The 14,513-nt window shown below is 46.0% G+C and overlaps 1 protein-coding gene across 1 annotated transcript; it reads right to left on the bottom strand.

Moving 5' to 3' along the window:
- Positions 1–610: 610 nt before the first annotated feature.
- On the bottom strand, positions 611–13,703 carry GORAB (golgin, RAB6 interacting). The gene is made up of 5 exons (XM_035126235.2): positions 13,598–13,703; positions 10,104–10,431; positions 8,007–8,108; positions 6,717–6,857; positions 611–4,002 (listed from the first exon to the last, which is right to left on the bottom strand). The coding sequence occupies exons 1-5, from the start codon at positions 13,659–13,661 to the stop codon at positions 3,561–3,563; spliced, it is 1,077 nt and encodes a 358-aa protein (XP_034982126.1). The 5' UTR covers positions 13,662–13,703; the 3' UTR covers positions 611–3,560.
- Between the last annotated feature and the right edge of the window lie 810 nt (positions 13,704–14,513).

Below are 14,513 nucleotides of genomic sequence, written 5' to 3'. Positions count from 1 at the left end.
ATGCATGTGTTTCAGGGTTATTATTTCCTTAAATCAATTGGGGGGGATTTTATTTGCATCCTTGATTATTGAGATTCCTACAGCTCTTCATACAATCATTGTAGAGTTGGGAAGGAACAACCCCCCCCCAAGGGTCAAAAAGTCCCACCCGCTGCAATGCAGGAATTGCAGCTGAATAAACCCTTACAGATGGCCATCCAACCTCCTGTTTAAAAACCTTCAAGGAAGGAGAGTCCACCACCTTCCATTCTTCATCTAATCTAAGGGAATACCGGTAATGCAGCTGCTCCATACAGATCCCATACAGCAGGCATGTCCAACAGGTAGATCGTGATCTACTGGTAGATCACTGGATGTCTGTGGTAGATCACTGGTAGACTGCTGGCTCACCCCAAAGAAGTTCAACAAGCTTTGTTCCCCTACAAAAAGCTCTACAACTTTTACCCGGATCCCAAAAAAACAGGGCTTTCCATCCTAAAAAAAAAGCTCAACAACTTTAACCAAAAAAGGGGGTATATCACTGCCAGTTTTTAACTGCGAGTAGATCGCAGTCTCTTGGGAGTTGGCCACCCCTGCCATACAGGACGCAGTAAACTGATTTAGACGGTATGTACTTCTACCGTACATTGAGCACTTTTGAGTCATGCTAAAAACAGGCATGAACACCCCCTCAAAAAAAGGAAATTAATACATTTTTTGTTCAAGGTCCATTAAATTCACTCAAGTCAACACCATTTCTTTCCCACCAGGCAGTCAAACTGCAAGACACAGAGATGAGAACGGGAACCAATGGTCCAAATCAGCAATTGGAGTGCTTGTTTATTGATTGATTGATTGATTGATTGATTGCTTCTATATACCTTGCTCTTTAGCCGAAAGGGCTTCCAGAGTGTACAGTCATTAAAAAAAGACAATCCCTGCCCACAGACTTAACAATTTTATTTAAAAAGACACATCAGGGAACGGGGACAGGGAGGGAAAGGGGGGGGGAACAAGCTCAAGCACCGATTCTTAAATAGTGACTTGGATCATGGCCACCTGGCACAGAGATAGCGCAGGGGAAAGAGGCACCTGATGGAGCTGGTCTTTCATGTCTGTGCCACTGAGGCAGCCTGATGGAATGGCGGGAGAGGAGGGAATGGCAAACAGTGATTTACTTTATATGTCCCATAAACACTTTTTCATGATAAACAGTATATGAAAAACATTTTTATGACCCTTTGCACAGAGAAGAGGAGAGGAGGGAATGGCAAACAGTGATTTACTTTATATGTCCCATAAACACTTTTTCATGATAAACAGTATATGAAAAACATTTTTATGACCCTTTGCACAGAGAAGACAGTTGGACAGCAGGGTGCCTAGCGCCAAGGGAATCTCTTTCCACAGCCGCCTCTTATATGTGAAGGGCAGCTTCTCCCTGCATCCCAGCCTCAGACCTTCTTGCTCTTTGTTGCCGAAATAAAAAGTGAAATGAAGCATCTCATATGGAACATTTATTGCTGTTGTTTGATAAGTAATATTTGCCCAGTGCTTACATTGAGGCCTTAGAATCATAGAATCATAGAGTTGGAAGAGACCACAAGGGCCATCCAGTCCAACCCCCTGCCAGTCCAACCCCCTGCCAAGCAGGAAACACCATCAAAGCATTCTTGACATATGGCTGTCAAGCCTCTGCTTAAAGACCTCCAAAGAAGGAGACTCCACCACACTCCTTGGTAGCAAATTCCACTGCCGAACAGCTCTTACTGTCAGGAAGTTCTTCCTAATGTTTAGGTGGAATCTTCTTTCTTGAAGTTTGAATCCATTGCTCCGTGTCCGCTTCTCTGGAGCAGCAGAAAACATACTTATATGTTACTTATATTTTGTTCTTTTAACAGTGATTATACTTCTTTTCTTTTCTTTTTCTTGCAAAAATCAGGTTGTGTTTGCTAAAAAAACTATTTGCCTACTGTTTACTAGCAGTATGAATTAACAGTGTTTTGTCAATCTGTAGTAATGCACCTTTTTGCAACTTTATAAAATAGGAATAAAATGTGAAAATATGTTTTGCTACATGAATAAGAAATATTTATTAATGACATTCCACCTCACTGGGAAGCTTTATGGCAAGTTGGCCCCTTTGGGTATTCAAGAAATGTTTTATTTTTGTAATTTGGCAAACTTTGGGGTTCCCCCCAAGCACAGTGGTAACTCTTCCTTGTTTCACATTGGCCCTGTTTTGGCTGAATGGGGGCACTTGCTTGCTACCGAAGGGGGGGGGGGTGCGGAATGAAGGGATCACCGAGTGACCAAGCAGCAATATATGAAAAAGTGTTGCCCACTTCTGCCAAGGAGGTTGAAATTTCAGACATTAGCACGGGGGCATGAACACACACCAGGGGTCAGCAAACCTTTTCAGCAGGGGGCCGGTCCACTGTCCCTCAGACCTTGTGAAGGGCCGGACTGTATTTTGAAAGGAAAAAAAGAACGAATTCCTATGCCCCACAAATAACCCAGAGATGCATTTTAAATAAAAGGACACATTCTACTCATGTAAAAACATGCTGATTCCCGGACCGTCCGTGGGCCGGATTTAGAAGGCGATTGGGCCGCATCCGGCCCCCGGGCCTTAGTTTGGGACCCCTGACACACACAAAGAAGCCAGCACTAAGGTCCCCGATTTTGTGGAGTGACTAGCTAGCCTGGGTTACAAATGCCATGAGTGTGGCACACACAAGGTTTTGTTAAGTCCTAAGGGGTGTGGACTTTGGGACAAGGAGGCTCAATAAGGATCTTTGAGGATGGCAAAGTGTGTGCATGTGTTTCTGCCAATCTAATCCCTTCTTGGAATGAAATGAATGTATCTTATTTTGCAGCTGGGCTTCTTTCAAACGTCTTCCACTAATGGACTGTGTGGCTCTGGCATGCAATCAACTCTCCAACAGCCTCTGTAGCTCAGTAATGGGAAGAAGAAAACCACCTATCGGGACAGGACTGCCAATATACTAGAGTGTGTTTTAGACAGCACCTATCTCATACTGGCTTGCATTTTTAAAATATAAAGCAGGGGGCGGGGAGCCTTTTTCAGCTGGAGGCTGACAGACCCGGCTAATTTTCTGCGGGCAGTGGAGGGCAGAGTAGCGAATGTAAGCTTGACCTCCATACGGCAGGCTAGCTTCTCCACACATTGGCATGGTCAGAGTTCAAAGACACAGTCCAGCCAGGCAAAAACATTCAGGGTGCAAAGGAGAGCCAGCGAGGAAGGCGGTCTGGAAGGAGTTCTGAAGGCCAGGAAGAAAGGCTTGGAGGGCCTGACATTCTCCATCCCCGATATCAAGGCAATTGCCATGGACCACATGCAGTCTGCTCAATGAAAGCAAGTCGGGGAAGGTGGGCAGAGAGAAGATGATAGGGCTCACACAAGTATATTGGCGATCCAGGAGACGAATGGAGATAGTGCTGCCGTCAAAAGCCAGATTTCAGAGGGCTCTTGTAGCACCATGGAGCAGAAGCCTCTAAACCCTATGGGTAAATAGGATAACGGCGCCAGCCAGAGGTCAGCTGGTTAGGTTCAGTGTTCATGTACCACCCTGAGCCGTCGTTTCCCCTGAAGCAGAGTTTACCGCTTGGCCTTCGCCATTCGAATGGGAAGTGGTGGGCTGCTCTGCTAATGTTTCTGAATCTGTGGGGCCTTCACTCTCAGGTCCTTTATCGGCAGCCGGGGAAGCTGCATTTTCCTCGCCAACCAGAGCAGGCTTCTGGGACTCAGCCCTCTGCCTCGCCGCTTCCGCTTCCTGCTGCTGCAGCATCCGCTCCACCTCTATCTCGAGTTCCAGATTCTCATCGTCCGCCTCCACGTCCAGCTGCTGCATTAATTCCCCTAATTTATTGGCCTTGCGAAGCTCGTTTTGCTGGATGATGGTGCACAAGTGCTCCGTGAGCTGCTCTTTGACTTCCGTTTTCTTCTGGAGGTCCAGCTTCGCGGACACATACTCTGCTTCTGCCTTGTCGTAACGCTTCCTGAGGAGGAAAAAAAAGCAGCCGGGAAGTTTTGTCTGCTCTACGGACAGGAAGACAGAATCGTACAGTTGGAAGGGATCCCCAACGGTCATCTAGCCCAACCCCCTGCAATGCAGGAATCAAAGCTTAAAAAATCCCTGACAGATGGCCATCCAAACCCTGTTTAAAAACCTGAAAAGGAGAGTCTCCCACAGACATCCCCAAACTTCGGCCCTCCAGATGTTTTGGAGTACAATTCCCATCATCCCTGACCACTGGTCCTGTTAGCTAGGGATCATCGGAGTTGTAGGCCAAAACATCTGGAGGGCCGCAGTTTGGGGATGCCTGGTCTACCATCTATCTGGTATGCCCCACAGAGGACCTTACAGTCTGCAAATAACATCCTAAAGATTCCGGGCCCCAGAGAGATCAGACTGGCCTTGACCAGAGCCAGGGCCTTTTCGGCCATGGCCCCGGCCTGGTAGAACGCTTTCTCACAAGAGACTAGGGCCTTGCAGGATTTGACATCTTTCCGCAGGGCCTGAAAGATGGAGCTGTTCTGCCAGACCTTGGGTCAGGGTTGAGTCTGACTCATTTTCTCCTTGTATAAGAACAAGCACGAAGGAGGTTCCCGGCCCGCTCACAGGTGCTTATAATATCAGCGGAAACAGTTGGTAACAGCCTTCAGTTTTAACCTGAAGATTGCCACTTGTCCAGTTTTAATTTTAATTTGTTTGAATTAATTGTGGGATGTATCTTAATTTATTGATCACTTGTTTTTATGCATTGTCTTACTTGTATGATGTTAGCCACTCTGAGCCCGGCTTTGGCTGGGGAGGGAGGGATATAAATAAAATATTATTATTATTATTATTATTATCATCATCATCATCATCATCAAAGTAGTTCATTCCACTATCAAATAGCTCTTAACCATCAGAAAGTTGTTCCTAATGTTTAGTCAGAATCCTCTTTCTTGTAATTTGAATCCAGAGGTTTGGGTCCTGCCATCTGGAGCAGCAGAAAACAAGCTTGCTCCATCTTCCATGTGACAGCCCCTGAGATATCTGAAGATGGCTATCATGTCACCTCTCATCCTTCTTCTTCTCCAGACTAAACATCCCCAGCTCCCCTGACCGTTCCTCACAAGGCTGGGCTTCCAGACCCTTTGCTATCTTGGCCGCCCGACAAAACTACTCAGACCAAGACTACTTGATCTGCACAACAAAATTACTCAACAGACTGAAGGAAATGGGATAAAAACTGGAAGCAGAGACATCATAATCAAGCTTCATAACTGGTATAAGTTAAGACTGGAATTGAAGATTTGAAGCACTACATGCGGGACCAGCTAAGAAAAAGCTTTGAAATGCAAACAGGTATGACCATTATCACTATAATAATAATAATAATAATAATAATAATAATAATAATAATAATAATTTATTATTTATACCCCACCCATCTGGCCAGGTTCCCCCAGCCACTCTGGGCGGCTTCCAACACAATATTAAAATACAGAAATCCATCAAACATTAAAAGCTTCCCTAAACAGGGCTGCCTTGAGATGCCTTCTAAAGGTCTGGTAATTGTTTTTCTCTTTGACCTCTGGTGGGAGGGCATTCCACAGGGCGGGCGCCACTACCGAGAAGGCCCTCTGCCTGGTTCCCTGTAACTTGGCTTCTCGTAGCGAGGGAACCGCCAGAAGGCCCTCGGCGCTAGATCTCAGTGTCCGGGCAGAACGATGGGGGAGGAGACGCTCCTTCAGGTATACTGGACCGAGGCCGTTTAGGGCTTTAAAGGTCAGCACCAACACTTTGAATTGTGCTCGGAAACGTACTGGGAGCCAATGTAGGTCTTTCAGGACCGGTGTTATGTGGTCTTGGCGGCCACTCCCAGTCACCAGTCTAGCTGCCGCATTCTAGATTAATTGCAGTTTCCGGGTCACCTTCAAGGGTAGCCCCACGTAGAGCGCATTACAGTAGTCCAAGCTATTATCACTATTCCTCCTATTATCACTATTCCTCCAACGATCCTTGTAAGAAAGGACCCCATGGTGGCCCACCTTTCTCAAGCCAAAAGCCACGATGACCCATAGTCAACCCTCATGCAAATGTGGGTGTGGTGAGAGCTGCCGTTCTCGAGGCTTCCTTCCCAAGCTGTTTCCCATCAGCTATTTTACAGAATTTTAAATCCACTTTAATCAATTATTTTAATATAGATTGTACACAATAAAGCACAAGGACTTCCATTTGCACATTAAACATTAGGAAGAATTTCCTGACAGTAAGAGCTGTTCGACAGTGGAACTTGCTGCCAAGGAGTGGGGTGGAGTCTCCTCCTTTGGAGGTCTTTAAGCAGAGGCTTGACAACCATCTGTCAGGAATGCTTTGGTGGTGTTTCCTGCTTGGCAGGGGGTTGGACTGGATGGCCCTTGTGGTCTCTTCCAACTTTATGATTCTATGAGACTTCCTCTCCTCTCCCATTGTCTCCCCCCCCCCAAAAAAAAAAACCTGCTCCAGGGAAATGAAGAGCAGATTGGGGGAGTGGAAACAGAGAAAGAGGGTAAGTCCAGCTAAACAGACAAGTGTCCATATAATAATGGAACTTTAAAAAATCTCTTTTGGAGGACAGCCCAAAACCCAGGCCATGTATTTGCCGCCACTGCTGTAGAAGAAAGCAAATACTTTCCTCACGGGTCAATCTCTTATTCTTATTCTGTGCTTAGTCCTTACCGAGCGCATGAATAGTCCAGGCTTGCCTGGTCAATCCTGTTTCTCAGGATCCCAATATCAGCAGATACCATGTCATCCAGAGCTTGGAGCTGGGTTTGAATCCGCTTTAACTTCACTGTTTCAGCCTGAGTTCTTTTGGATCTGGGGAAGAAAGAGACCATGTTTGTTGGCAACGTGCCGTTGTAAGTTACCATGTATTTCAGTAAGAAAGACTTGTTAAAACGTCTCAGGAATGTTAGAGCTGTGTTTTTTCTTCATTTATACAGTAGGGGGGAAAGCCTGGGTTTTCCAAACAAAGAACGAACCAGGATTCCAGAAAAAAAAATTATCTTTATTTTAATGAAAGGATGAGACTGACCCTGCGTTATGGAGAAAGGTTTCAAGATGTGCAGGTTGTGTTTAAAATCATCTATGGTTCGGCAGGTTTTATACCCCCTGCAAAGCTACCAATCCCCCTGGAAACTTTGACTTCTAGTATAACCAGCTTATACTAGTATAAGCAAACTGTTTTTTCATTCAACTTCTACAGAGAATTTGTTCAAGAGCTCTTTTACAAAGCCAGGAAGCTCAACCTGGACCTGTAATGCTGGTCACCAGCCCTCCCTTCTCACATGAATAACAGCATCTTATAAAATATAAGGTCCAGTAGCACCTTAGAGACCAACCAAGTTTGTTCTGGGTATAAGCTTTTGTGTGCATCACACTTCTTCAGATACTCTGAAACAGAAGTCACCAGAGCCCAGACCCTTATATATAGTGAGAGGGTGGGGTAGGGTATTTCTCAGAAGGATAGTAGGAGATGGGAAGCTGTTTAGGGAAACTTTTAATCTTTAAGAAATTAGTGTATTTTATTCTTCTGTTGGAAGCCGCCCAGAGTGGCTGGGGAAACCCAGCCAGATGGGCAGGGTATAAATATATATATATTATTATTATTATTATTATTATTATTATTATTATTATTATGGGTGACTGGCATCTTACAAGTTCCTTATTACAACACGATTCCAAACTTTCTCATGAACTTCCATCCCATTTTGTTCAACAGAACCCAGTGGAATGAAGTCTAAGTTAAAAGGAGAAGAACAGCAAACACTTTTCAATCCTGTTTGCCCCTTCCAAACTGTAACTGGTGGGATTTCTTTTTGATATTCAGAGGAAAAACACTTTGTGCTAATGCTGAGAAAGCAAGGCAGGCCGGGGGTTTGTTAAGATATAGCAACACACTTTGGGGGAAATAGGTATTGTGTTCCTTTGGCCTGCTCAAATATTGCACCTAAAGATTCTTCCCACCTTTCTGCTATTGCTTTAGCCAGGAGAGCTTTCTTGCGCTTGTTCTTTTCTTCCATAAGCTTCTGCTCCTGTTGTAGGATCTCCCACCGAGACTTCTCTGGCCTGAACATTGACAAAGCAACAGAATTAACAAGGAATTGTCTTCTTTCTCCCTCTCCCACAAAACTAGCCCGGTCAACGATGCATTCTGCAATTACTTCAAAAATATTTGAATATCTGAATAATTCACACTAGTCGCTTTAACGCCAAGCCTGGTTTCAGAATCTGAGGTTGTAGCCAAAGCAGTGTTACATTATGGTCCCCCACCAGCATAAAGATTTCTGCATAAAGGGACTTCCTTCCCCTCTCCTCTCTACAGGAGCCCCCTAAATATGTTCTAGAAACCAGAAACTCCTGCAACAAACTGATCCTTTGAGGACGGATATCCTTGAAAACTTTATTCCTGACTGACTCACAGAAGGGAAGAATCATTGCTTAGCAGTAAAGCACAATCTTTGCATAAATAAGGGCCCAGGTCCAATCTCAGGCATTTACAGGTAAGACTGGCAAAGAGACACTATCAGTCACTAAAGATCAGAGATTGCTAACTTGGGAGTCCACCTACTTCTGGAGGACCACAACTCCCATCAGACCCAGCAACCATTGCCATTCGTCAGGGATGATGGAAGCTAGTCCAGCAACATCTAGAGGTCTAGAGGTTAGTCACCTCTGCAAACAATATTGAGCTAGGTCTGTCTTGTTATAAGGCAGCTTAAAATGTTTTCTACCCTTTGTGTATCGGTGCCTTTTAAACTGTTTAAACCACCCATTGGATGAAGGGTGGTATATAAATTTAATAAATAATGATAATAAACTACAGCTCGTTTGAACGCTCTCTAACTCTTCCCTTGCAATGAGCAGCTACAGAGAAGTTTTGAGTGCTGCCTCGGCTCAACTTCATGCAGGTCAAGGACGTCCATAAAGTATGACTAGTGCCTAACATGAAATGGGTGTGCACTTTCCAACATGTCCCGGGATCCTCTAAAATGTGTAGGGGCTTCATGGCAGGAAGGCCACCACTGTGGAAATTGTTCCCGGAAGATCAAGAGCCTGGAAACTATTTCGTACAATTGCACTGACAAGCAATGTGCAGAGCTCTCTGCATAAGAGGAAAATTCCCTTGTAACTAAGGACGCACAGCTAGCTATTTTGCTTGCACCAAAGCAAAGGTCTCTAAAACTATGCACATGACCTTAGGAAGACTGAAGAGCAGGTCAAATTTGGCCCTATATTACATAAAAGCACATCAAGTTGAAGAAAGGGTAGAAAAGGATCTCAATATTTATTACCCTAAAAACAACTGCAATTTTTCATGTATCTTCCGATTTACTATGCAGTACAACTCTGGGTGGAATTCAGTTAATGAGTCCTGTCAGGGTTGTATTGACTACTCTTGAGTAACGACCTTCCACATGCTTGTCTTTCGGACATTTTTATTGGTGCACATTATTTACAGTGTAACGAACTGCTGAATCCATGTCTACCCGCTCGAGTCAGATTCCTGCACTGCCCCCCACCGTGTTCTGGACCAACATAAAAGCCTCGGAACTGAGAAGCGCCTCCCTTTCCTCCTCCTCCTCAATTCCGGCGTCGGGGGGATGGGTCTTCTGTCTGACTGATTCCTGTCCTCTCTTTCCGCCTCCCTCTCTTCCTGCCTATGGAGCAGGGGCTCTTGGATGTTGCCAGAGCCCTGGCACTCCCTCTCCGTTTCCTGACTCCCTCCATCAGACCCTTCGCTCTCCTGACTGCTGGGAGACAGGCTGCTTCTGATGAAGGGGGGGGTTCTCTATAAGCCCTCCCCCTTACAAGTCCCATCAGTGGAAGCCCTACACAAGGGCTTATGTTTATGCATCAGGGCTTTATCCCTATGTCCCTGAAATTGGCTCAGGGGTGGAGTGTCAGGAGAACCCCAAAACAGCAGGTGGGGAGAGGGGGCGATCATTCTTCCTGACAAACCAAAACGCTTGCCCTGACATTGTACGACGTTGAATTCCCCCTCTGCAATTAGATCGTTTGGGATGATAAAACTCTTAAGAGTTTCATTACAGACTTACTAACAATTCCATTTTCTTTTTCTCCAGTTTATGACTTGGCACTGTAGAGGGGTCACCGTTGCATGTTTTATCGACTCCAGGTTGAACCAGTTGCTTTTGGGCATCTTGCTGCTCTCCCGCTGTCGGAGACTGGGGAGGTGGGAGAGGCGTCTGGGGAGAGGAGGAGCTTTTCTGTTTGGGCGCAGAAAGCCTCTGCTCCAGGGGCAACGACAAGGCTGCTCCGTCGGGAAGCTCTGCTTCTCCACATATCTGCTCAACCGGCTTTTTGCGCTGCAGATGTTGGCGGTGTTTGCTTACAGGAGCCGTCCGATGCTGCGGTCCAAGAGGCGGGTCTAAATGGCCCAAAGAAACAAAAATTAGGCTTTCACATCTGTGGAGTTCCAATGCACGGGGCAGGGTAAGATACAAAATAAAGAAATGAATTAGTTTCACCACCACCACCACCCCAAAAAAAGAATTGACTGCAAAACTTTAATCCAGAACCGTTTTAGAACAGGTTACAGGTAGGTAGCCGTGTTGGTCTGGGTCGAAGTAAAATAAAAAAATTCATTCAGTAGCACCTTAAAGACCAACTAAGTTTTTATTTTGGTATGAGCTTTGGGTGGCTGTCTGTAGGCAATGTAGGCAATGAAAGGAAGACCTTTCATTGCCTACAGACAACCACCCAATCTTAAACAACTCCTCACCCACAATAATGAAACCACCAGACTTAACATGGACACTGGTACCAGAGCCTGCAATAAACCCAGATGCCAACTTTGCTGCCACATACACCCGGACAACACCATTACTGGCCCCAACAACATCCAACATACCATCTCAGGACTATTTAATTGCTCATCTTCTAACATTGTGTATGCCATCAAATGCCAACAGTGCCCTTCAGCTCTCTATATTGGACAAACAGGCCAAACCCTACGCCAAAGGATAAATGGACATAAATCTGACATCAGGAACCATAAGACAGAGAAACCAGTAGGAGAACACTTCAGTCTTCCAGGACATTCTATACAAGATCTCAAAGTAGCTGTCTTACTACAAAAGAATTTCAGAAATAGACTGGAAAGAGAAGTTGCTGAATTACAACTTATCACCAAGCCATGGAGGGACCTGGTTTGAACAGAGACATAGGATTTTTATCTCATTATACATGATAAAGCGGTCTTCAGCCATCTCAACCCTTGCTTTTTCATGCAAAACCATTTGCAGTTGTTTTCAGTCATCAACAGCTATCAGTCAGTCAATCACCCACTTCCACCACCCTTCTGAGTGATACCCCCTCCCCACCCCTTCTCCACATAAGTGCCTGGGGACTCCTATTTCAGTGTATCTGACGAAGTGTGCATGCACACGAAAGCTCATACCAAAATAAAAACTTAGTTGGTCTTTAAGGTGCTACTGAAGGAATTTTTTCGTTTTAGAACAGACCTCAGGCTTCTGGAACTCAAGAGTGAGTAACGATAATAATATAGCAATAATAATCTAAAATTATTTTTAATGCAGTTTAGGTGGCATGGTTTACTCTACTGCAGGTGATCCTGTATGTTGTTTGGTTATTCAGTGGTGGAGTCCTTGCGTTGCATCCGGAAGATCACAGATTCAACCCCTGGCATCTCCATGTAGGGGCTGGGAACGTCCCCTGCGTGAAAGACCTGCCAAGCCCCTGCCAAACAGTGCAGCCCATACTGAGCTAAAGGGACCGCCGGTCTGACTCGGTATAAGGCAGCTTCCTGCACACTTATTTCAACCAGCCCGTTAATCAGAACCAGGAGGGCTGGAATCTTAACTTTATGTTTAGGGGAGGGGCCCACAGCTCTGTGGCGCCACATCTGCCTTGCATGCAGAAGGCCCCCTGGGGTCAATCCCTGGCATTTGTATAAGCTAAATAAGCTATAGCTTAGGGCTCCGTTCTCTTGGGGGGCCCCACAAAATTTAAAGGGGGGGAAACTGGACGTACATTTCCAAAATATGAGAAGCAAATAAAATAAAACCTACATACAGCAACAGTGGCAAAGGGCTTTAGATACCTACAGTGGAACCTCGGTTTATGAACACCTCGGTTTACGAATTTTTGGTTTACGAACACCGCGGACCCATCTGGAATGGATTAATCCACTTTCCATTACTTTCAATGGGAAAGTTTGCTTCAGTTTATGAACGCTTGTTTATGAACAGACTTCTGGAACCAATTACGCCCATGCTTTGGGTTAAGTACGCTTCAGGTTGAGTACTCCGCGGACCCGTCTGGAACGGATTAATCCACTTTCCATTACTTTCAATGGGAAAGTTCGCTTCAGTTTATGAACGCTTCAGTTTAAGTACGCCACGGACCGTCTGGAACAGATTAATTCACTTTCCATTACTTTCAATGGGAAAGTTCGCTTCAGTTTATGAACGCTTCGGTTTATGAACAGACTTCTGGAACCAATTGTGTTCATAAACCGAGGTACCACTGTATTAGGTCCATAAATTACCATATAGCATATATTCAACACAAAAAGGCAGCAACAATTTGTTGTTGACAAAGGACAGCTCGACATATAAAAGGCCCCATTACCTTCAGGAGCTTAGGGCCTCATCAAACCTAAATCCGGGCCTGGGTGCGACTCCCCTCACCCCCACCCCACACAAATATTATTATTATTATTTTATCAAATTTATCCTTCGCCCTAAATTCGGCCCTGATTGCTGGTCTGTGTAATTTTTATTTTTAGTTATTTAAATACCACCTTTTTCTTCCAAGGATCTCAAGGTGGTGCCTGTGCTTCTCCCCCCTCCCCATTTCATCCTCACAACAACCCTGTGAGGTAGGTTAGGCCAGGAGATGCTGATCGACTCCAAGGTCACCCAGGGAGCTGCAATAAGGAGCCAATGGCTGTTCCAGGGATCTGACTGGGCACAAGGCAACTCCACTTCTTCCTCTTCAAATGCACAGTCTGTGAATGGCCATGCATTTGAGCCCTGGGTAGCCAAGCACAGACAAATTGACAAATTCAGTGTATGTGCCCCTGTTGTGAGGGGTCATCCTGTTAGGCTGCAATCAGTTGTAATGAATCACAGAATTGTTGGAAAGGGACCCCAGGGTCATCTAGTCCAACCCCCTGTAGCACAGGAATCTTTTGCCCAACGCGCAGCTAGAACCCACAACCTTGAGATTATGAGGAGGGTAGGAAACTGGGTGGGCGATTACCCCCTCCCCCCCAAAAAATCTGGTCTGGAATAGCTCCGCCGGTACAGCATGGGACTCTCGATCTTAGGGTCGTGGGTTCAAGTCCCACGTTGGGCAAAAGATTCCTGCCTTGCAGGGGGTTGGACTAGATGACCCTCGGGGTACCTTCCAACCCGACCATTCTCTGTTTCTATGAACCCTAAGGGAGACCCCGCGCCCCGTGCAGCTGCTGCCACGAGCTCAGCTGGGCTGCCTGCGAAACAAACCGGCTCCGGCTTCCCGCAGCCCGCCTCCCCGGCCGCCCCTCTCCCGCGGCGGGCCTTGCTTACCTCGGCGCTGCCCCTGGAGCCGCCGGAGCTCCTGCTCGGAGAAGCCACCCCAGGCCCCGGCCATGGCCCCTCTCTCCCTCCCTCCCGGGCACCCTCCTGCTTCCGCTGCCACGTCTCGCAGCTCCGCCCCTCAGCTTGGGAAAAGCCGCGGCTCCGCGCAGGCCTCGCGCGCCTGACTAGGCCCGTCCCGTCGCTATGGCAACCGCGGGAGGCCTCAGGCGCCGGGCCTTCTCGTCCGGCAGGAAATATGGATTATATTACATTATATTAACAATAATATAGCGGCGGGGGCCAATTTTGCACACAAGCCCTAGGCTTCTAGGCCCAGCCCAAGATGAAGCTATTTTTACATTAGCAGGGTTTTTAAATTACTTGTAATTTGGCTATGAATGGATAAGTAATTTAAATAAGGTTCAAACTGAACAATGGACATGCAGTATATTGATAATGAAACCAAGGAAGGGAATAGAGGGAAGTCAATCTGTTTTGTTTTGTTTTGTTATTGCTATTGATTTTTATTTGTTGTTTATTTTGAAAAATTAATGAACAGTAATGGGGGGGGGGCAAAATGAAGTTTTTTATACAGCCTATACCAATATTGCCTGCACTGACTGGCAGTAGCAGCAGCTCTCCATTATTTCGGCCAGGGAGTCTCTGCTGCTAGCCCTGCCTGGAATCCTAGAACTGTAGCAGTGGAAGGGACCTCGAAGGACATCTAGTCCAACCCCCTGCAATGCAGGAATCTCAGCTGAAGCATCCATGGCAGGTGGCCATCCAAGGTCTGCTTCAAAAATTCGAATGCAAAGCAGGTCCTTAACCACCAAGATGCAACTCTTCTGCTCAGTATGGTGCTGTTGTAAGCCAAAAAATGGCTTATCTTCTGAGTTAGCCAATAAAACTGAGAGACAAGAGGAGT

This window comes from Zootoca vivipara, chromosome 8 (genome assembly GCF_963506605.1).
Source record: "Zootoca vivipara chromosome 8, rZooViv1.1, whole genome shotgun sequence".
Taxonomy (NCBI): domain Eukaryota; kingdom Metazoa; phylum Chordata; class Lepidosauria; order Squamata; family Lacertidae; genus Zootoca; species Zootoca vivipara.
Note: the sequence above shows the minus strand (reverse complement) of the source record. Positions and strands in the feature narration are given on the sequence as shown.

Bases quoted from the DNA above. Each gene is read 5' to 3' on its own strand.
- GORAB (XM_035126235.2), bottom strand. From the start codon at position 13,661: ATGGCCGGGGCCTGGGGTGGCTTCTCCGAGCAGGAGCTCCGGCGGCTC. The intron at 10,432-13,597 runs GTAAGCAAGGCC...TGGGCCATTTAG, and splicing joins GCTCCAGGGGCAGCGCCGAG to ACCCGCCTCTTGGACCGCAG. The intron at 6,858-8,006 runs GTGGGAAGAATC...TTTCTTCCCCAG, and splicing joins GCTAAAGCAATAGCAGAAAG to ATCCAAAAGAACTCAGGCTG.